Genomic DNA, 22,500 nt, shown 5'->3' on the forward strand with positions numbered 1-22,500 from the left:
GACAGAGACAGAGAGAGACAGAGAGACAGAGAGACAGAGAGAGAGAGAGAGAGAGAGAGAGAGAGAGAGAGAGAGAGAGAGAGAGAAGGAGAGAGAGAGACAGAGAGAGAAGGAGAGCGAGAGACAGAGAGAGACAGAGAGAGAAGGAGAGAGAGAAACAGAGAGAGACAGAGAGAAGGAGAGAGAGAGACAGAGAGAAGGAGAGAGAGAGACAGAGAGAGAAGGAGAGAAAGAGAGAGAAGGAGAGAGAGAGACAGAGAGAAGGAGAGAGAGAGACAGAGAGAAAAGGAGAGAGAGAGAGAGAGAGAGACAGAGACACAGACACAGACACATACAGAGACAGACAGAGACAGGCAGAGACAGACAGAGACACAGACAGAGACACAGACAGAGACACAGACAGAGACAGACAGAGACACAAACAGAGACAGGCAGAGACACAGACAGAGACACAGACAGAGACAGACAGAGACACAAACAGAGACAGGCAGAGACACAGACAGAGACACAGACAGAGACACAGACAAATACAGAGACACAGACAGAGACAGGCAGAGACACAGACAGAGACAGACAGAGACACAGACAGAGACACAGACAGAGACACAGACAAATACAGATACACAGGCAGAGACACAGGCAGAGACACAGACAGAGACACAGACAGAGACAGGCAGAGACACAGACAGAGACACAGACAGAGACAGACAGAGACAGACAGAGACACAGACAAGCACAGGCAGAGACACAGACAAGCACAGGCAGAGACACAGACAGAGACACAGACAACGACACAGACAGAACAGAACAGACCGCTGACTAGAATAGTAAACAGTGGTTTTGTCTCAGGGAACAATTTGAGGGCGAAATTGGCCTGCAAATACTGAGGCATTAGCTATTCTTTACATCCACAAGAACACTCCCAAATGGCACCATATTCCCTATGGGCCCTGGTCAAAAGTAGTGTAGTGTGTAGGGAATAGAGTGGCATTTGGAACGAAGCCTCTCTGTTTTGTTTCCTTTCAGTGTCTCTGTCTGTGTTCCTCATATTATATTAAGGTCTAAACATGTTCCCTGGTCAAGTTGTTACTGGTGTCTCTCTAAGGGTACTTAGTGTCCCTGTTAGCTTGGTTTTATAACGCGAGGGTTGAAGGTCCTGTTGGCTTGGTTTTATAACGGGAGGGTTGAAGGTCCTCTTTAGCTTGGTTTTATAACTGAGGGGGTCGAAGGTCCTGTTAGCTTGGTTTTATAACTGAGGGGGTTGAAGGTCCTGTTAGCTTGGTTTTATAATGGGAGGGTTGAAGGTCATGTTAGCTTGGTTTTATAACTGAGGGGGTTGAAGGTCCTGTTAGATTGGTTTTGTAATGGGAGGGTTGAAGGTCCTCTTTAGCTTGGTTTTATAACGGGAGGGTTGAATGTCCTCTTTAGCTTGGTTTTATAACTGAGGGGGTTGAAGGTCCTGTTAGCTTGGTTTTATAACTGAGGGGGTTGAAGGTCCTGTTAGCTTGGTTTTATAATGGGAGGGTTGAAGGTCATGTTAGCTTGGTTATATAATTGGGAGGGTTGAAGGTCCTGTTGGCTTGGTTTTATAACGGGAGGGTTGAAGGTCCTGTTAGCTTGGTTTTAAAACTGAGGAGGTTGGAGGTCCTGTTAGCTTGGTTTTATAATGGGAATGTTGTTAGCTGTTAGCTTGGTTTTATAATGGGAGGGTTGTTAGCTGTTAGCTTGGTTTTATGATGGGAGGGTTGTTAGCTGTTAGCTCATCTCTCCAAGGGGTTAGATGCAGCAAGTATATAGTTCCAGCTCCCATGTAAACAGAGAAAACCAGCATCCCAAATGTCTTTATTTTCCCTACATAGTGCACTACTTTTGGCCAGGGCCCGTACTAGAGTTTGACACACAGACTGCCCTTTCAAAGAAGACTCTAGACTCTACCAACTGTCAGCATGACTGAGTAATCGTAGATGACCAGACAAGGCTAACACTAGCTGTGTTAGTGCCACTGCTAATTCTAGAGAAATGCAGACAGATGGATGTGTGGGTTTGTCAGTAACAGTTTGCAGTTAGCTAGCCAGGAAGGCTGCAGCAGTAATTATTTAGTGCCCTACTTTAGACCAGAGCTCTGTACACCCTATTCCCTATATAGTGCACTACTTTAGACCAGAGCTCTATACACCCTATTCCCTATATCGTGCACTACTTTAGACCACAGGTCTATACACCCTATTCCATATATAGTGCACTACTTTAGACCAGAGCTCTATACACCCTATTCCCTATATCGTGCACTACTTTAGACCACAGGTCTATACACCCTATTCCCTATATAGTGCACTACTTTAGACCAGATCTCTGTACACCCTATTCCCTATATAGTTCACTACTTTAGACCAGATCTCTGTACACCCTATTCCCTATATAGTGCACTACTTTATTCCTGGTTTGTTTACAGAAGACTGCTGCTCACATTTATTTTAAAAAGCCACACACACACACACACACACACACACACACACACACACACACACACACACACACACACACACACACACACACACACACACACACACACACACACACACACACACACACACACACACACACACACACACACACACACACACACACACGTCATGGTCTGCTCTGTTCAGTTGATCCAAGGTCCTCTGAAGGGGACAAGCTTAAAGCTCTCGTTCCTGGGGAACGGAGTACCACAGAGTGAACCAATGAGCTTGCCTGGGGAGCGGTGTGTGTGTTTGGAACAGCAGTCTGAGGTGGGAGAATGAGCTTGCCTCTAGTAAGGACGAGTCGAGGGCAGTCCCTTACATACAACCCTGTGTTAATTGTCTCCGGTGTGAGTCGACTGTTTAAGAACCACAAATGCATGAAAAAATGATCAGAAAGGTCTAATTAAAGAGGGAGGGGTGGCAGTGAACCAGTTGTTTGGGGACACGATTTTGCGCACTACTGCAAAAATAGATATGGTTTTAAACCCCTGTCTATCCCCATAATGGAGATAGATAGGGGTTAACCTCCATAATGGGGATAGATAGGGGTAGGACTGGGGTTAACCTCCATAATGGGGATAGATAGGGGTTAACCTCCATAATGGGGATAGATAGGGGTAGGACTGGGGTTAACCTCCATAATGGGGATAGATAGGGGTAGGACTGGGGTTAACCTCCATAATGGGGATAGATAGGGGTAGGACTGGGGTTAACCTCCATAATGGGGATAGATAGGGGTAGGACTGGGGTTAACCTCCATAATGAGGATAGATAGGGGTAGGGCTGGGGTTAACCTCCATAATGGGGATAGATAGGGGTAGGACTGGGGTTAACCTCCATAATGGGGATAGATAGGGGTAGGACTGGGGTTAACCTCCATAATGAGGATAGATAGGGGTAGGACTGGGGTTAACCTCCATAATGGGGATAGATAGGGGTAGGACTGGAGTTAACCTCCATAATGGGTATAGATAGGGGTAGGACTGGGGTTAACCTCCATAATGGGGATAGATAGGGGTAGGACTGGGGTTAACCTCCATAATGGGTATAGATAGGGGTAGGACTGGGGTTAACCTCCATAATGAGGATAGATAGGGGTAGGACTGGGGTTAACCTCCATAATGGGGATAGATAGGGGTAGGACTGGGGTTAACCTCCATAATGGGGATAGATAGGGGTAGGACTGGAGTTAACCTCCATAATGGGTATAGATAGGGGTAGGACTGGGGTTAACCTCCATAATGGGTATAGATAGGGGTAGGACTGGGGTTAACCTCCATAATGAGGATAGATAGGGGTAGGACTGGGGTTAACCTCCATAATGGGGATAGATAGGGGTAGGACTGGAGTTAACCTCCATAAAGTACCAGTACAGAGTCAATGTGGAGGCTATATACAGGGGGTACCAGTACAGAGTCAATGTGGAGGCTATATACAGGGGGTACCGGTACAGAGTCAACGTGGAGGCTATATACAGGGGGTACCGGTACAGAGTCAATATGGAGGCTGTATACAGGGGTGACCGGTACAGAGTCAATATGGAGGCTACATACAGGGGGTACCGGTACAGAGTCAATGTGGAGGCTATATACAGGGGGTACCGGTACAGAGTCAGTGTGGAGACTATATACAGGGGGTACCGGTACAGAGTCAATGTGGAGGCTATATACAGGTGGTACCGGTACAGAGTCAATGTGGAGGCTACATACAGGGGGTACCGGAACAGAGTTAATGTGGAGGCTACATACAGGGGGTACCGGTACAGAGTCAGTGTGGAGACTATATACAGGGGGTACCGGTACAGAGTAAATGTGGAGGCTACATACAGGGGGGTACAGAGTCAGTGTGGAGACTATATACAGGGGGTAGTCAGAGTCAGTTTGGAGACTATATACAGGGGGTACCGGTACAGAGTCAATGTGGAGGCTACATACAGGGGGGTACCGGTACAGAGTCAGTGTGGAGGCTATACAGGGGGTACAGAGTCAATGTGGAGGCTACATACAGGGGGTACCGGTACAGAGTCAATGTGGAGGCTATATACAGGGTATTACGGTACAGAGTCAGTGTGGAGACTATATACAGGGGTCAACAGAGTCAGTGTGGAGACTATATACAGGGGGTACCGGTACAGAGTCAATGTGGAGGCTACATACAGGGGTACCAGTACAGAGTCAATGTGGAGGCTATATACAGGGGGTACCGGTACAGAGTCAATGTGGAGGCTACATACAGGGGGTACCGGTACAGAGTCAATGTGGAGGCTATATACAGGGGGTACCGGTACAGAGTCAATGTGGAGACTATATACAGGGGGTACCGGTACAGAGTCAATGTGGAGGCTACATACAGGGGGTACCAGTACAGAGTCAGTGTGGAGACTATATACAGGGGGTACCGGTACAGAGTCAATGTGGAGGCTATATACCGGGGGTACCGCTACAGAGTCAATGTGGAGGCTATATACAGGGGGTACCGCTACAGAGTCAATGTGGAGGCTATATACAGGGGGTACCGGTACAGAGTCAATGTGGAGGCTATATACAGGGGGTACCGGTACAGAGTCAATGTGGAGGCTATATACAGGGGGTACCGCTACAGAGTCAATGTGGAGGCTATATACAGGGTGTACCGGTACAGAGTCAATGTGCAGAGGGCACAGGTAAGTTGAGGTAATATATACATGTAGGTAGAGGTAAAGTGACTATGCATATATAATAAACAGAGAGTGGCAGCAGTGTAATCGTGTGGGACGGAGGGGACGGAGGGGGGGGGGGGCATGTGAAGCTTTCTCATTAACGTTATTATCCTCTGAGGATCAGGACGGAAAAGCCCTTGGAGAACCTCTACAAGCCCTTAGTTTGATACCAGGGGATTTCTCTGTTTTTATTTCTGTCTATTTACTCTATTGTTCCTACTGTTGTTTTCCTTTCTGTTAAATTATTCATATGTGTTCTAGCTATGGAAATAGATTGATTCATTCAGCAGGAGAGAGTCGTTTACTGTGCCGTGCTGTAGTGTACTTTTCAATATCTCCTCTCTAGTGTACAAGGCCTGAGTCTCTCTCTCTCTCTCTCCCTGTAGCCATGCCTGTGTGATTCTCTCTCCCTCTCTATCTCTCTCTCTCTCTCTCTCTCTCTCTCTCTCTCTCTCTCTCTCTCTCTCTCTCTCTCTCTCTCTCTGTAGCCATGCCTGTGTGTTTCTCTCTCTCTCTCTCTCTCTCTCTCTCTCTCTCTCTCTCTCTCTCTCTCTCTCTCTCTCTCTCTCTCTGTAGCCATGCCTGTGTCTCTCTCTCTCTCTCTCCGTAGCCATGCCTGAGTCTCTCTCTCTCTCTCTCTGTAGCCATGCCTGTGTCTCTCTCTCTCTCTCTCTCCGTAGCCATGCCTGAGTCTCTCTCTCTCTCTATCTCTCTATACTGTGTGATTCTCTCTCTCTCTCCGTAGCCATGCCTGAGTCTCTCTCTCTCTCTCTCTCTCTCTCTCTCTCTCTCTCTCTCTCTCTCTCTCTCTCTCTCTCTCTCTCTCTCTCTCTCTCTCCGTAGCCATGCCTGAGTCTCTCTCTCTCTCTCCGTAGCCATGCCTGAGTCTCTCTCTCTCTCTCCGTAGCCATGCCTGAGTCTCTCTCTCTCTCTCCGTAGCCATGCCTGAGTCTCTCTCTCTCTCTCCGTAGCCATGCCTGTGTGATTCGTGGACAGGTGGTGACATCAGACGGAACGCCTCTGGTTGGTGTCAACATCAGCTTCATCAACAACCCTGCATATGGTTATACAATCACCAGGCAGGACGGCAGGTGAGACCTCTAGACACACACACACACACACACACACACACACACACACACACACACACACACACACACACACACACACACACACACACACACACACACACACACACACACACACACACACACACACACACACACACACACACACACACACACACACACACACACAATCACCAGGCAGTACGGCAGGTGAGACCTCTAGATATACACACACACACACACACACACACACACACACACACACACACACACACACACACACACACACACACACACACACACACACACACACACACACACACACACACACACACACACACACACACACAAGGCAGGACGGCAGGTGAGACCTCTAGCTACACACACACGCACACACACACACTCACACACACACACAGAGTACACACACAGAGTACACACACAGAGTACACTGGCTCCTCTGCTCTCTAATAACCAGTCTGCCCTCTCCTCTCTCCAGTGTGCAGGCTGTACCGTGCGGTATAGTCCTGTCTGTACATCCCCCTCATTTAGACCAGTGTTGTGAACCTGTGTTGTGAACCGGTTTTGTGAACCTGTGTTGTGAACCACGGTCTAGCTCTTTCTCTCCACCATTTCTCCCTCCCCCTATCCCTCCCTTTATCATGGATGGCTCTCTGCTCTCAAAGTCCCTCTCTTTACCCTCTCAACCCCCAACACGTACATTAGTGTCTGCCTCCCTCCCTCCTCACTCACCCTCCCTCCTTCTCCCCTCCCTCCTCCCTTTCCCTCCTCCCTCCCTCCCTCCCTCCATCCCTCCCTCCTCCCTCCCTCCCTCCCTCCCTCCCTCCCTCCCTCCCTCCCTCCCTCCCTCCATCCCTCCATCCCTCCCTCCCTCCCTCCATCTCCCTCCCTCCCTCCTCCCTCCCTCCCTCCATCCCTCCCCCTCCCCCTCCCCCTCCCTCCCTCCCTCCCTCCCTCCCTCCCTCCCTCCCTCCCTCCCTCCCTCCCTGCACACAACCTGTACCTCCTCTGCCCCCTCCCCGCCCCCCTCCACACCCCCCCTCCTCTAGCACTAGCTACTAGATTAATTGATTGGATGTCACTTGTATTAGTAACAACTTAACATCAGACGCGGTTTAAACCCTTTGATCTGTGAGAGTTAAAGTACTCTGGGTCTGGAGCAGTGAGGTCTGATGTGAGGTCTGATGTGAGGTCTGATGTGAGGTCTGATGTGAGGTCTGATGTGAGGTCTGGAGCAGTGAGGTCTGATGTGAGGTCTGATGTGAGGTCTGATGTGAGGTCTGATGTGAGGTCTGATGTGAGGTCTGATGTGAGGTCTGGAGCAGTGAGGTCTGGAGCAGTGAGGTCTGATGTGAGGTCTGATGTGAGGTCTGATGTGAGGTCTGGAGCAGTGAGGTCTGATGTGAGGTCTGATGTGAGGTCTGATGTGAGGTCTGGAGCAGTGAGGTCTGATATGAGGTCTGATGTGAGGTCTGATGTGAGGTCTGGAGCAGTGAGATCTGATGTGAGGTCTGATGTGAGGTCTGATGTGAGGTCTGATGTGAGATCTGGAGCAGTGAGGTCTGATGTGAGGTCTGATGTGAGGTCTGATGTGAGGTCTGGAGCAGTGAGGTCTGATGTGAGGTCTGATGTGAGGTCTGATGTGAGATCTGGAGCAGTGAGGTCTGAGATCTGATGTGAGGTCAGTGAGGTCTGATGTGAGGTCTGGAGCAGTGAGGTCTGATGTGAGGTCTGATGTGAGGTCTGATGTGAGGTCTGATGTGAGATCTGGAGCAGTGAGGTCTGATGTGAGGTCTGATGTGAGGTCTAATGTGAGATCTGATGTGAGGTCTGATGTAAGATTTGATGTGAGGTCTGGAGCAGTGAGGTCTGATGTGAGATCTGATGTGAGGTCTGATGTGAGGTCTGATGTGAGGTCTGATATAAGTTATGATGTGAGGTCTGATGTGAGATCTGATGTGAGGTCTGATGTGAGGTCTGGAGCAGTGAGGTCTGATGTGAGGTCTGATGTGAGGTCTGATGTGAGGTCTGATGTGAGATCTGGAGCAGTGAGGTCTGATGTAAGGTTTGATGTGAGGTCTGATGTGAGATCTGGAGCAGTGAGGTCTGATGTAAGGTTTGATGTGAGGTCTGATGTGAGATCTGGAGCAGTGAGGTCTGATATGAGGTCTGATGTGAGGTTTGATGTGAGGTCTGATATGAGGTCTGATATGAGGTCTGATGTGAGGTCTGATGTGAGGTTTGATGTGAGGTCTGATATGAGGTCTGATGTGAGGTCTGATATGAGGTCTGATGTGAGGTCTGATGTGAGGTCTGATGTGAGGTCTGATGTGAGGTCTGATATGAGGTCTGATATGAGGTCTGATATGAGGTCTGATATGAGGTCTGATGTGAGGTCTGATGTGAGGTCTGATGTGAGGTCTGATGTGAGGTCTGATGTGAGGTCTGATATGAGGTCTGATGTGAGTTAGCTGAATAGAGTTACTCACATGGCTTAAGGCAGTGTCATGATTGATAACGACCAGGGCAGAGAAGCCCTTCGTTGATTGGCTGAGCTGTACTGCTCGCTGGGAGACCAGGAAGCCTGGGGGGCTGTCCAGATGTGTTGGAGTGTGATGTGGAGGCGGTGCGGGGTCGGGGGTGGTGTACGAACGGACAAAGCACACCATGTGCACTGTGGCCTCACAGCAGGGAGAGCAGAACCGTTACCCTCATCATCATCACCATCCCCCTCTCTCCACCTGCTTCTACTGACTGGCCATATACACACAGTACTACTGACTGGCCATATACACACAGTACTACTGACTGGCCATATACACACAGTACTACTGGCTGGCCATATACACACAGTACTACTGACTGGCCATATACACACAGTACTACTGACTGGCCATATACACACAGTACTACTGCCTGGCCATATACACACAGTACTACTGACTGGCCATATACACACAGTACTACTGACTGGCCATATACACACAGTACTACTGGCTGGCCATATACACACAGTACTACTGGCTGGCCATATACACACAGTACTACTGACTGGCCATATACACACAGTACTACTGCCTGGCCATATACACACACTACTACTGCCTGGCCATATACACACAGTACTACTGCCTGGCCATATACACACAGTACTACTGACTGGCCATATACACACAGTACTACTGCCTGACCATATACACACAGTACTACTGCCTGGCCATATACACACAGTACTACTGACTGACCATATACACACAGTACTACTGCCTGGCCATATACACACAGTACTACTGACTGACCATATACACACAGTACTACTGCCTGGCCATATACACACAGTACTACTGACTGGCCATATACACACAGTACTCCTGACTGGCCATATACACACAGTACTACTGCCTGGCCATATACACACAATACTACTGACTGGCCATATACACACAATACTACTGCCTGGCCATATACACACAATACTACTGCCTGGCCATATACACACAGTACTACTGACTGGCCATATACACACAGTACTACTGACTGGCCATATACACACAGTACTACTGACTGGCCATATACACACAGTACTACTGACTGGCCATATACACACAGTACTACTGCCTGGCCATATACACACAGTACTACTGACTGGCCATATACACACAGTACTACTGCCTGGCCATATACACACAGTACTACTGCCTGGCCATATACACACAGTACTCCTGACTGGCCATATACACACAGTACTACTGACTGGCCATATACACACAGTACTACTGACTGGCCATATACACACAGTACTACTGACTGGCCATATACACACAGTACTACTGCCTGGCCATATACACACAGTACTACTGGCTGGTATGCACCCCTGACCAAGGGCACAGCGCAGTACCAAGGGCGGCACAGACCTTTGTTTACTGCTTTAGCCAATCAGGGCACTGTATTCCAGAGGGGTGGGGGATGTATATTTATAGCAGGCCTCTGTCTACGTGGCAGAGCCCCTGAATCAGAGGCTGTAGCCTGCAGGGTCCATTGGGACCATTGACTACTGTCCCATGTCACAGCTGGGTCGGCAGGTTGACCAGCTAATTGACTGTAGTGGAGGAGGAGGAAGTGTTCTGCGGTCACAATTCTGTTCTATACTATACAATGCAGTACTATATAATACTATGCAATATTATACAATACAATACAGTACTATACCATTCTATACAATACAGTACAATACAGTACTATAAAATACAATACAGTATTATACCATTCTATACAGTACTATACAAGACAGTATTATTATACAGTACTATACAATACTATACAATTCAATACAGCACTATACAATACTATGCAATACAATACAGTACTATATCATTCAAAACATCACTATACAATATCAAATCAAATCAAATCATACAATACTATACAATACTATACAGTACTATACAATACGGTAGAAATACTATACAATACCATAGTATACAGTACTATATGAGAGGCCTCTAGCTGACTAAGTGAGTTCTGCTGTATGGATTTATTCAGAGAGAGGGAAAGAGTGTTTATCCCATGAACCATGGTAGCAACACTGATAGGGAGTCAGACCAGGCCAGCCCATTCCAGCCGGGCCAGCCCAGTCAGACCAGGCCAGCCCATTCCAGCCGGGCCAGCCCAGTCAGACCAGGCCAGCCCATTCCAGCCGGGCCAGCCCAGTCAGACCAGGCCAGCCCATTCCAGCCGGGCCAGCCCAGTCAGACCAGGCCAGCCCATTCCAGCCGGGCCAGCCCAGTCAGACCAGGCCAGCCCATTCCAGCCGGGCCAGCCCAGTCAGACCAGCCCAGCCCATTCCAGCCGGGCCAGCCCATTCCAGTCAGACCAGACCAGCCAGGCCAGCTCAGTCAGGCCAGCCCATTCCAGCCAGGCCAGCTCAGTCAGAGCAGACCAGCCAGGCCAGCCCATTCTAGCCGGGCCAGCTCAGTCAGACCAGACCAGGCCAGCCCAGTCAGGCCAGCCCATTCCAGCCAGGCCAGCCGGTCTGCAGGGCAGAGAGAGAGAGAGGGAGACAGAGAGAGAGAGAGAGAGAGAGAGAGAGAGAGAGAGAGAGAGAGAGAGAGAGAGAGAGAGAGAGAGAGAGAGAGAGAGAGAGAGAGAGAGAGAGAGAGAGAGACAGAGAGAGAGAGAGAGAGAGAGAGAGAGAGAGAGAGAGAGAGAGAGAGAGAGAGAGAGACAGAGAGAGAGAGACAGAGAGAGAGAGAGACAGAGAGAGAGAGAGACAGAGAGAGAGAGAGAGACAGAGAGAGAGAGAGAGAGAGAGACAGAGAGAGAGAGAGAGACAGAGAGAGAGACAGAGAGAGAGACAGAGAGAGAGAGACAGAGAGAGAGACAGAGAGAGAGAGACAGAGAGAGAGAGAGAGAGAGAGAGACAGAGAGAGAGAGAGAGAGAGAGAGAGAGAGAGAGAGAGAGAGAGAGAGAGAGAGAGACAGAGAGAGAGAGAGAGAGACAGAGAGAGAGAGAGGGAGAGACAGAGAGAGAGAGAGGGAGACAGAGAGAGAGAGAGAGAGAGAGAGAGAGAGAGAGAGAGAGAGAGAGAGAGAGAGAGAGAGAGAGAGAGAGAGAGAGAGAGAGAGAGAGAGAGAGAGAGAGAGAGAGAGAGAGGGAGAGAGAGAGGGAGACAGAGAGAGATAGCTCTGATTGCATTGCAGGGCTTTTAGACGGGGTGGATGTGAGAGTGGACAGCCTAGCCTCGGTGTGAGGGGATCGATAGAGAAGTGGCTTCCTCCATCTTGCTGCCGCACAGAACAGATCTCGTCTGTTCCTAGTAGCTTTCTGCCTCATAGGCTATATTTAAATATGAGCAGTGGCACAGCACAGTGCATTACACAAACAGGGCTGAGGAGTCACGTTATATCTGCATCCCAAATGGCACCATATTCCCTCCATTGTGCTCTACATTTGACCCTACGGTGCGGGTCCCTGGTTAAAAGTAGTGCACTATATAGGGAAAGCGGTGCCATTTGGGATGCCTCCCATGTGCCTGAACTTAAAAAGTAAGTCTCCATTCTGTTGAAACAGACAGTAACACATTGCTATTGCTCGTTCAGCGTGTGACGTCGATTCAGCCTCGGTGGTCCTACTGCGTCTTCTCAATGCATTAGCTTCATCATTCTCTTCCTGTTTTACGGGAACGTGACTGAGAGAGAGAGAGAGAGAGTGAAATAAATGGTGGAACCAACAAACAGCATCATTTTCAACGTCTTTTCATTTAGTCTGTTACATTAGTTCAGTACAATGTGATCACAGTAGCAATGCTCTTAATTAGGGTTCATTGGAGATATTCACCATATGATGAGTAAAATATTATTATAAATATAATAAATATGATTATAAATATAATATATATGATTATAAATATAATATATATGATTATAAATATAATATATATGATTATAAATGTAATATATATGATTATAAATATAATATATATGATTATAAATTTAATATATATGATTATAAATATAATATATATGTTTATACATATAATATATATGTTTATAAATATAATATATATGATTATAAATATAATATATATGATTATAAATATCATATATATGATTATAAATATAATATATATGATTATAAATATAATATATATGATTATAAATATGACAGGGATTAAACATTGAATACGTAGTGGATTAACAATTAGAGATAAAAATCCATTGTTATTTCTTAGTCTTCCGAAGGATATGCATTATGTCTATAAATGAATGAAAATTATTAAAACAAATGAATCATGAATTCATATACAATTGTTGAGAGTGAAAAACCCAGCAGCGTTGCAGTTCTTGACACAAACCGGTGCGCCTGGCACCTACAGTCGTGGCTAAAAGTTTTGAGAATGACGCAAATATTAATTTCCACAAAGTTCGCTGCTTCAGTGTCTTTAGATATTTATGTCAGATTTTACTATGAAACACTGAAGTATAATTACAAGCATTTCATAAGTGTCAAAGGCTTTTATTGACAATTACATGAAGTTGATGCAAAGAGTCAATATTTGCAGTGTTGACCCTTCTTTATCAAGACCTCTGCAATCTGCCCTGGCATCCTGTCAATTAACTTCTGGGCCACATCCTGACTGATGGCAGCCCATTCTTGCATAATCCATTTTTTTTATTATTTTTTTTACCTTTATTTAACCTTTATTTAACCAGGCAAGTCAGTTAAGAACAAATTCTTATTTACAATGACGGCCTGGGAACAGTGGGTTAACTGCCTGTTCCGGGGCAGAACGACAGATTTGTACCTTGTCAGCTCGGGGGTTTGAACTTGCAACCTTCTGGTTCCTAGTCCAACGCTCTAACCACTAGGCTACCCTGCCACCCTGCCGCCAATGCTTGGAGTTTGTCAGAATTTGTGGGGTTTTGTCTGTCTGTCCGTCCGCCTCTTGACGATTGGCCACAATTTCTCAATGGGATTAAGATCTGGGGAGTTTCCTGGACAAGGACCCAAAATATCGATGTTTTGTTCCCCCGAGCCACTGAGTTATCACTTCCCTTTAAAGTCAGATTTGTTCTACTTCCTTGTTTGTTTGTTTCCTTCCAAGTTTTGACCTGGTGACCAACGGGGGCGTGGCCATCGCCCTGCGCTTCGAGCGCGCTCCGTTCATCACCCAGGAGCACACGCTGTGGTTGCCATGGGGACGCTTCTTCGTCATGGATACCATCGTGATGCGTCACGAGGAGAATGAGATCCCCAGCTGTGATGTCAGCGGCTTCACGCGTCCATCCCCCATCTTGTCGTCGGCACCCCTCACTGCGTTCGCCGGGGCCTGCTCCGAGAGGGGGACCATCGTACCCGAAATACAGGTACAGACTCCGATAGGATGTCAATTTGAATCCCGGCAATGTAATAGGATCTCTGTTTTTTTCACCCCTATTTTACCAGGTATGTTGACTGAGAACACATTTTAATTTACAGCAACGACCTGGGGGATAGTTACAGAGGAGTGAAGTGGGATGAATGAGCCACCATCTTGTCCTCTCAGTACCCCCTTCCTCTCATCCCTGCACTGTGGGTTGTGGTTTACATGCACATCTTCTCTTCTGTTCTGACCTTTTCTCTCCTGTTCTGTTCTCTTCTGTTCTCTCCTGTTCTGTTCTCTCCTGTTCTCCTCTGTTCTGTTCTCTCCTGTTCTGTTCTCTTCTGTTCTCTCCTGTTCTGTTCTCTCCTGTTCTCATATGTTCTGTTCTCTCCTGTTCTGTTCTCTTCTGTTCTCTCCTGTTCTGTTCTCTCCTGTTCTCCTCTGTTCTGTTCTCTCCTGTTCTGTTCTCTTCTGTTCTCTCCTGTTCTGTTCTCTCCTGTTCTCCTCTGTTCTGTTCTCTCCTGTTCTGTTCTCTTCTGTTCTCTCCTGTTCTGTTCTCTCCTGTTCTCATATGTTCTGTTCTCTCCTGTTCTGTTCTCTTCTGTTCTCTCCTGTTCTGTTCTCTCCTGTTCTGTTCTCTTCTGTCGTCTTCTGTTCTCTCCTGTTCTGTTCTCTCCTGTTCTCCTCTGTTCTGTTCTCTCCTGTTCTGTTCTCTTCTGTTCTGTTCTCTCCTGTTCTGTTCTCTCCTGTTCTGTTCTCTCCTGTTCTCTTCTGTTCTGTTCTGTTCTCTCCTGTTCTGTTCTCTCCTGTTCTGTTCTCTTCTGTCGTCCTCTGTTCTCCTCTGTTCTCTTCTCTTCTCCTCTATCTCTCCTATTATAATGATTCATGCCAGACGTGGTACAGACAGCTCCCCACTCTAAAGACCAGACACCAGTGATGCTATCTGACCAGTGTAATAATGACTCAGTCCTGTGATGCTATCTGACCAGTGTAATAATGACTCAGTCCTGTGATGCTATCTGACCAGTATAATAATGACTCAGTCCTGTGATGCTATCTGACCAGTGTAATAATGACTCAGTCCTGTGATGCTATCTGACCAGTATAATAATGACTCAGTCCTGTGATGCTATCTGACCAGTGTAATAATGACTCAGTCCTGTGATGCTATCTGACCAGTGTAATAATGACTCAGTCCAGTGATGCTATCTGACCAGTATAATAATGACTCAGTCCTGTGATGCTATCTGACCAGTGTATTAATGACTCAGTCCTGTGATGCTATCTGACCAGTGTAATAATGACTCAGTCCTGTGATTCTATCTGACCAGTGTAATAATGACTCAGTCCTGTGATGCTATCTGACCAGTGTAATAATGACCCAGTCCAGTGATGCTATCTGACCAGTATAATAATGACTCAGTCCTGTGATGCTATCTGACCAGTGTAATAATGACTCAGTCCTGTGATGCTATCTGACCAGTATAATAATGACTCAGTCCTGTGATGCTATCTGACCAGTGTAATAATGACCCAGTCCAGTGATGCTATCTGACCAGTATAATAATGACTCAGTCCTGTGATGCTATCTGACCAGTGTAATAATGACTCAGTCCTGTGATGCTATCTGACCAGTATAATAATGACTCAGTCCTGTGATGCTATCTGACCAGTATAATAATGACTCAGTCCTGTGATGCTATCTGACCAGTATAATAATGACTCAGTCCTGTGATGCTATCTGACCAGTATAAAATGACTCCTAGTCCTGTGATGCTATCTGACCAGTATAATAATGACTCAGTCCTGTGATGCTATCTGACCAGTATAATAATGACTCAGTCCTGTGATGCTATCTGACCAGTGTAATAATGACTCAGTCCTGTGATGCTATCTGACCAGTATAATAATGACTCAGTCCTGTGATGCTATCTGACCAGTATAATAATGACTCAGTCCTGTGATGCTATCTGACCAGTGTAATAATGACTCAGTCCTGTGATGCTATCTGACCAGTATAATAATGACTCAGTCCTGTGATGCTATCTGACCAGTATAATAATGACTCAGTCCTGTGATGCTATCTGACCAGTGTAATAATGACTCAGTCCTGTGTTGCTATCTGACCAGTATAATAATTACTTGGTCGTCATGACAATGATAAATACATCTCCTCAACACCCAGGACACATTTTAATTTCTATGAGGTTTACAAGTGGGTGTTTAAAAGGCAGTATCATAGAGGCTTCCCCGCTGTGTAGTCTGATCTGCTCTCTACCAGCCCATCCCTCTCTCTCCCTCTCTTGTATGTTCTCTCTTCTCTCATCCTCTCTCTCTATCTCTCTCTGTTAGGTGACTCATACCTGTCTCTCTCTTCTCTGTTCTGACTCTCCTCTATCTTCTCTCTCTCTCTCTTCTCTTTCATCTCTCTCTCTCTTCTCTGTTAGGTGACAGGACATACCTGTAGTTCTATGTTCTCTGTCTAGGTGACTCTCTCCTGTAGTTGTATGTTCTCTCTTCTGACTCTCTTCTCTATATATGACTACATATATGTAGTTGTATGTTGGTCTGTTAGGTGACAGGACATCCTTCTCTCTCTCTCTCTCTCTCTCTCTCTGACTCTACCTCTCTCTCTGTTCTCTGTTAGGTGACAGGACTCTCTGTCTCTATGTTGGTCTGTTAGGTGACAGGACATACCTGTAGTTGTCTCTTGGTCTGTTAGGTGACAGGACATCTCTACCTCTCTGTATGTTGGTCTGTCTCTCTCATACCTGTCTCTCTCTCTCTCTCTCTTCATAACATATCTGTCTGTCTGTCTGTCTGTCTGTCTGTCTGTCTGTCTGTCTGTCTGTCTGTCTGTCTGTCTGCCTGCCTGCCTGCCTGCCTGCCTGCCTGCCTGCCTGCCAGCCTGCCTGCCTGCCTGCCTGCCTGCCTGTCTGCCTGCCTGTCTGTCTGTCTGTCTGTCTGTCTGTCTGTTGTGTAAGACTGCCCCGGTATGTGGACAGTCTATATCAACACCAGGGTATTAATTAATCTCTAGTGCATCAACACATGGACACAAACTGTACATGGTGTGAGCATCCAAGTACATATTAGTGTTAGTTATCAAATGGATGAAATGAATGAAAGATAACAACAAACACATGCTCCTCCTGTTGATGGTGGTGTAACACTGTATCTCCCCCCTCTCCCTAGGCTCTCCAGGAAGAGGTTCCTATCCCCGGGACAGACATGGTGTTGAGCTCCCTGAGCAGTAGTGTGGTAGTATAACGGTCAATATGTCCCCCGGTGTAACACTGTATCTTCCCCCTCTCCCAAGGCTCTCCAGGAAGAGGTTCCTATCCCCGGGACAGACATGGTGTTGAGCTCCCTGAGCAGTAGTGTGGTAGTATAACGGTCAATATGTCCCCCGGTGTAACCATCTATTTCTTCCCCCCCCTTCCCCAGGCTCTCCAGGAAGAGGTTCCTATCCCCGGGACAGACATGGCGTTGAGCTACCTGAGCAGTAGGAGCCCTGGGTATAAGTCCATCCTGCGGGTGACCCTGACCCACTCCACCGTGCCCTTTAACCTGATGAAGGTACACCTTGTGGTGGCGGTGGAGGGACGACTGTTCAGGAAGTGGTTCCCTGTTGCTCCTAATCTCAACTATAACTTCGTCTGGGACAAGGCTGATGTCTACAGTCAGAAGGTCTATGGGCTGTCTGAGGCCTTCGGTGAGGGAAAGTTCATTATTTATCATGTATATTTTGTTTGGTGTAAGGACATACCTGTAGTTGTATGTTGGTGGGTGTTAGGTGACAGGACATACCTGTAGTTGTATGTTGGTGGGTGTTAGGTGACAGGACATACCTGTAGTTGTATGTTGGTGGGTGTTAGGTGACAGGACATACCTGTAGTTGTATGTTGGTGGGTGTTAGGTGACAGGACATACCTGTAGTTGTATGTTGGTGGGTGTTAGGTGACAGGACATACCTGTAGTTGTATGTTGGTGGGTGTTAGGTGACAGGACATACCTGTAGTTGTATGTTGGTGGGTGTTAGGTGACAGGACATACCTGTATTTGTATGTTGGTGGGTGTTAGGTGACAGGACATACCTGTAGTTGTATGTTAGTGGGTGTTAGGTGACAGGACATACCTGTAGTTGTATGTTGGTAGGTGTTAGGTGACAGGACATACCTGTAGTTGTATGTTGGTGGGTGTTAGGTGACAGGACATACCTGTAGTTGTATGTTGGTGGGTGTTAGGTGACAGGACATACCTGTAGTTGTATGTTGGTAGGTGTTAGGTGACAGGACATACCTGTAGTTGTATGTTGGTAGGTGTTAGGTGACAGGACATACCTGTAGTTGTATGTTGGTGGGTGTTAGGTGACAGGACATACCTGTAGTTGTATGTTGGTGGGTGTTAGGTGACAGGACATACCTGTAGTTGTATGTTGGTGGGTGTTAGGTGACAGGACATACCTGTAGTTGTATGTTGGTGGGTGTTAGGTGACAGGACATACCTGTAGTTGTATGTTGGTGGGTGTTAGGTGACAGGACATACCTGTAGTTGATGAATGGTGGGTGTTAGGTGACAGGACATACCTGTAGTTGTATGTTGGTGGGTGTTAGGTGACAGGACATACCTGTAGTTGTATGTTGGTGGGTGTTAGGTGACAGGACATACCTGTAGTTGTATGTTGGTGGGTGTTAGGTGACAGGACATACCTGTAGTTGTATGTTGGTGGGTGTTAGGTGACAGGACATACCTGTAGTTGATGAATGGTGGGTGTTAGGTGACAGGACATACCTGTAGTTGTATGTTGGTGGGTGTTAGGTGACAGGACATACCTGTAGTTGTATGTTGGTGGGTGTTAGGTGACAGGACATACCTGTAGTTGTATGTTGGTGGGTGTTAGGTGACAGGACATACCTGTATTTGTATGTTGGTGGGTGTTAGGTGACAGGACATACCTGTAGTTGTATGTTGGTGGGTGTTAGGTGACAGGACATACCTGTAGTTGTATGTTGGTGGGTGTTAGGTGACAGGACATACCTGTAGTTGTATGTTGGTGGGTGTTAGGTGACAGGACATACCTGTAGTTGTATGTTGGTGGGTGTTAGGTGACAGGACATACCTGTAGTTGTATGTTGGTGGGTGTTAGGTGACAGGACATACCTGTAGTTGTATGTTGGTGGGTGTTAGGTGACAGGACATACCTGTAGTTGTATGTTGGTAGGTGTTAGGTGACAGGACATACCTGTAGTTGTATGTTAGTGGGTGTTAGGTGACAGGACATACCTGTAGTTGTATGTTGGTGGGTGTTAGGTGACAGGACATACCTGTATTTGTATGTTAGTGGGTGTTAGGTGACAGGACATACCTGTATTTGTATGTTGGTAGGTGTTAGGTGACAGGACATACCTGTAGTTGTATGTTGGTGGGTGTTAGGTGACAGGACATACCTGTAGTTGTATGTTGGTGGGTGTTAGGTGACAGGACATACCTGTAGTTGATGAATGGTGGGTGTTAGGTGACAGGACATACCTGTAGTTGTATGTTGGTAGGTGTTAGGTGACAGGACATACCTGTAGTTGTATGTTGGTGGGTGTTAGGTGACAGGACATACCTGTAGTTGTATGTTGGTGGGTGTTAGGTGACAGGACATACCTGTAGTTGTATGTTGGTGGGTGTTAGGTGACCTGATGTATTATGGATATTGATTGTTTGATTTGGGGGGCTCCAGGGTCTCCTGGGGGGACTCTAGTGGATCAGGGGTCTAAGACACTGCATCTCAGTGCTATATGGGGGGCTCTAGAGTGGATCAGGGGTCTAAGACACTGCATCTCAGTGCTATTTAGGGGGCTCCAGAGTGGATCAGGGGTCTAAGACACTGCATCTCAGTGCTATTTGGGGGGCTCCAGAGTGGATCAGGGGTCTAAGACACTGCATCTCAGTGCTATGTGGGGGGCTCTAGAGTGGAGCAGGGGTCTAAGACACTGCATCTCAGTGCTATGTGGGGGGCTCCAGAGTGGATCAGGGGTCTAAGACACTGCATCTCAGTGCTATGTGGGGGGCTCCAGAGTGGATCAGGGGTCTAAGACACTGCATCTCAGTGCTATATGGGGGGGTCTCCAGAGTGGATCAGGGGTCTAAGACACTGCATCTCAGTGCTATGTGGGGGGCTCCAGAGTGGATCAGGGGTCTAAGACACTGCATCTCAGTGCTATATGGGGGGCTCCAGAGTGGATCAGGGGTCTAAGACACTGCATCTCAGTGCTATGTGGGGGGCTCCAGAGTGGATCAGGGGTCTAAGACACTGCATCTCAGTGCTATGTGGGGGGCTCTAGAGTGGATCAGGGGTCTAAGACACTGCATCTCAGTGCTATGTGGGGGGCTCCAGAGTGGAGCAGGGGTCTAAGACACTGCATCTCAGTGCTATATGGGGGGCTCTAGAGTGGATCAGGGGTCTAAGACACTGCATCTCAGTGCTATATGGGGGGGCTCCAGAGTGGAGCAGGGGTCTAAGACACTGCATCTCAGTGCTATGTGGGGGGCTCCAGAGTGGATCAGGGGTCTAAGACACTGCATCTCAGTGCTATGTGGGGGCTCCAGAGTGGAGCAGGGGTCTAAGACACTGCATCTCAGTGCTATATGGGGGGGACTCCAGAGTGGAGCAGGGGTCTAAGACACTGCATCTCAGTGCTATGTGGGGGCTCCAGAGTGGATCAGGGGTCTAAGACACTGCATCTCAGTGCTATATGGGGGGCTCCGGAGTGGATCAGGGGTCTAAGACACTGCATCTCAGTGCTATATGGGGGGCTCCAGAGTGGATCAGGGGTCTAAGACACTGCATCTCAGTGCTATGTGGGGGCTCCAGAGTGGATCAGGGGGGGGCTCTAAGACACTGCATCTCAGTGCTATGTGGGGGCTCCAGAGTGGAGCAGGGGTCTAAGACACTGCATCTCAGTGCTATGTGGGGGGCTCCAGAGTGGATCAGGGGTCTAAGACACTGCATCTCAGTGCTATATGGGGGGCTCCAGAGTGGATCAGGGGTCTAAGACACTGCATCTCAGTGCTATATGGGGGGCTCCAGAGTGGATCAGGGGTCTAAGACACTGCATCTCAGTGCTATATGGGGGGCTCCAGAGTGGATCAGGGGTCTAAGACACTGCATCTCAGTGCTATGTGGGGGGCTCCAGAGTGGATCAGGGGTCTAAGACACTGCATCTCAGTGCTATATGGGGGGCTCCAGAGTGGATCAGGGGTCTAAGACACTGCATCTCAGTGCTATATGGGGGGCTCCAGAGTGGATCAGGGGTCTAAGACACTGCATCTCAGTGCTATGTGGGGGGCTCCAGAGTGGATCAGGGGTCTAAGACACTGCATCTCAGTGCTATATGGGGGGCTCCAGAGTGGATCAGGGGTCTAAGACACTGCATCTCAGTGCTATTTGGGGGCTCTATTGTGGATCAGGGGTCTAAGACACTGCATCTCAGTGCTATTTGGGGGGCTCCAGAGTGGAGCAGGGGTCTAAGACACTGCATCTCAGTGCTATTTGGGGGCTCTAGAGTGGAGCAGGTGTCTAAGACACTGCATCTCAGTGCTATTTGGGGGCTCTATTGTGGAGCAGGGGTCTAAGACACTGCATCTCAGTACTATGTGGGGGGGGGGCTCTAGAGTGGAGCAGGGGTCTAAGACACTGCATCTCAGTGCTATTTGGGGGCTCCAGAGTGGATCAGGGGTCTAAGACACTGCATCTCAGTGCTATTTGGGGGCTCTAGAGTGGAGCAGGGGTCTAAGACACTGCATCTCAGTGCTATTTGGGGGCTCTAGAGTGGAGCAGGGGTCTAAGACACTGCATCTCAGTACTATGTGGGGGGCTCCAGAGTGGAGCAGGGGTCTAAGACACTGCATCTCAGTGCAAGAGGCATCACTGCAGTACCTGGTTCGAATCTAGGCTGTATCACATCCGGCCGGCTGTCATTGTAAATAACAATCTGTTAAATAAATATAAATAAAAAATAAAAAGATTGATTGAATTACGGTTGATTGGTTGATTGAATTACAGTTGATTGGTTGATTGAATTACAGTTGATTGGTTGATTGAATTACAGTTGATTGGTTGATTGAATTACGGTTGATTGGTTGATTAAATTACAGTTGATTGGTTGATTGAATTACAGTTGATTGGTTAATTGTGTTGTGCTACTTGTATGTTTGTTGTTAATCAGTAATGGAACTATAAAGATTGTTCTGAATCTATTTTTACCTGGTCTCATTCAGAGTAACTAAACACCTGTCCTCTCTCTCTCTCTCTAGTGTCAGTAGGTTATATAGTAACTAAATACCTGTCCTCT

General features: G+C 47.5%; 1 protein-coding gene across 4 annotated transcripts in view; it reads left to right on the forward strand.

The window, feature by feature from the left end:
* tenm4 (teneurin transmembrane protein 4) overlaps positions 1 to 22,500 on the forward strand; it is a 783,671-nt gene that overhangs the window by 582,479 nt on the left and 178,692 nt on the right. For all 4 annotated transcript variants that reach the window (XM_052468712.1, XM_052468713.1, XM_052468714.1 and 1 more), the window contains 3 exons: positions 6,177 to 6,296; positions 13,898 to 14,159; positions 17,603 to 17,870. In XM_052468712.1, the coding sequence (XP_052324672.1) occupies positions 6,177 to 6,296; positions 13,898 to 14,159; positions 17,603 to 17,870 (650 nt within the window). The remainder of the gene's footprint in view (positions 1 to 6,176; positions 6,297 to 13,897; positions 14,160 to 17,602; positions 17,871 to 22,500) is intronic.

The sequence above is a fragment of the Oncorhynchus keta genome, chromosome 18 (genome assembly GCF_023373465.1).
Source record: "Oncorhynchus keta strain PuntledgeMale-10-30-2019 chromosome 18, Oket_V2, whole genome shotgun sequence".
NCBI classification, from domain to species: domain Eukaryota; kingdom Metazoa; phylum Chordata; class Actinopteri; order Salmoniformes; family Salmonidae; genus Oncorhynchus; species Oncorhynchus keta.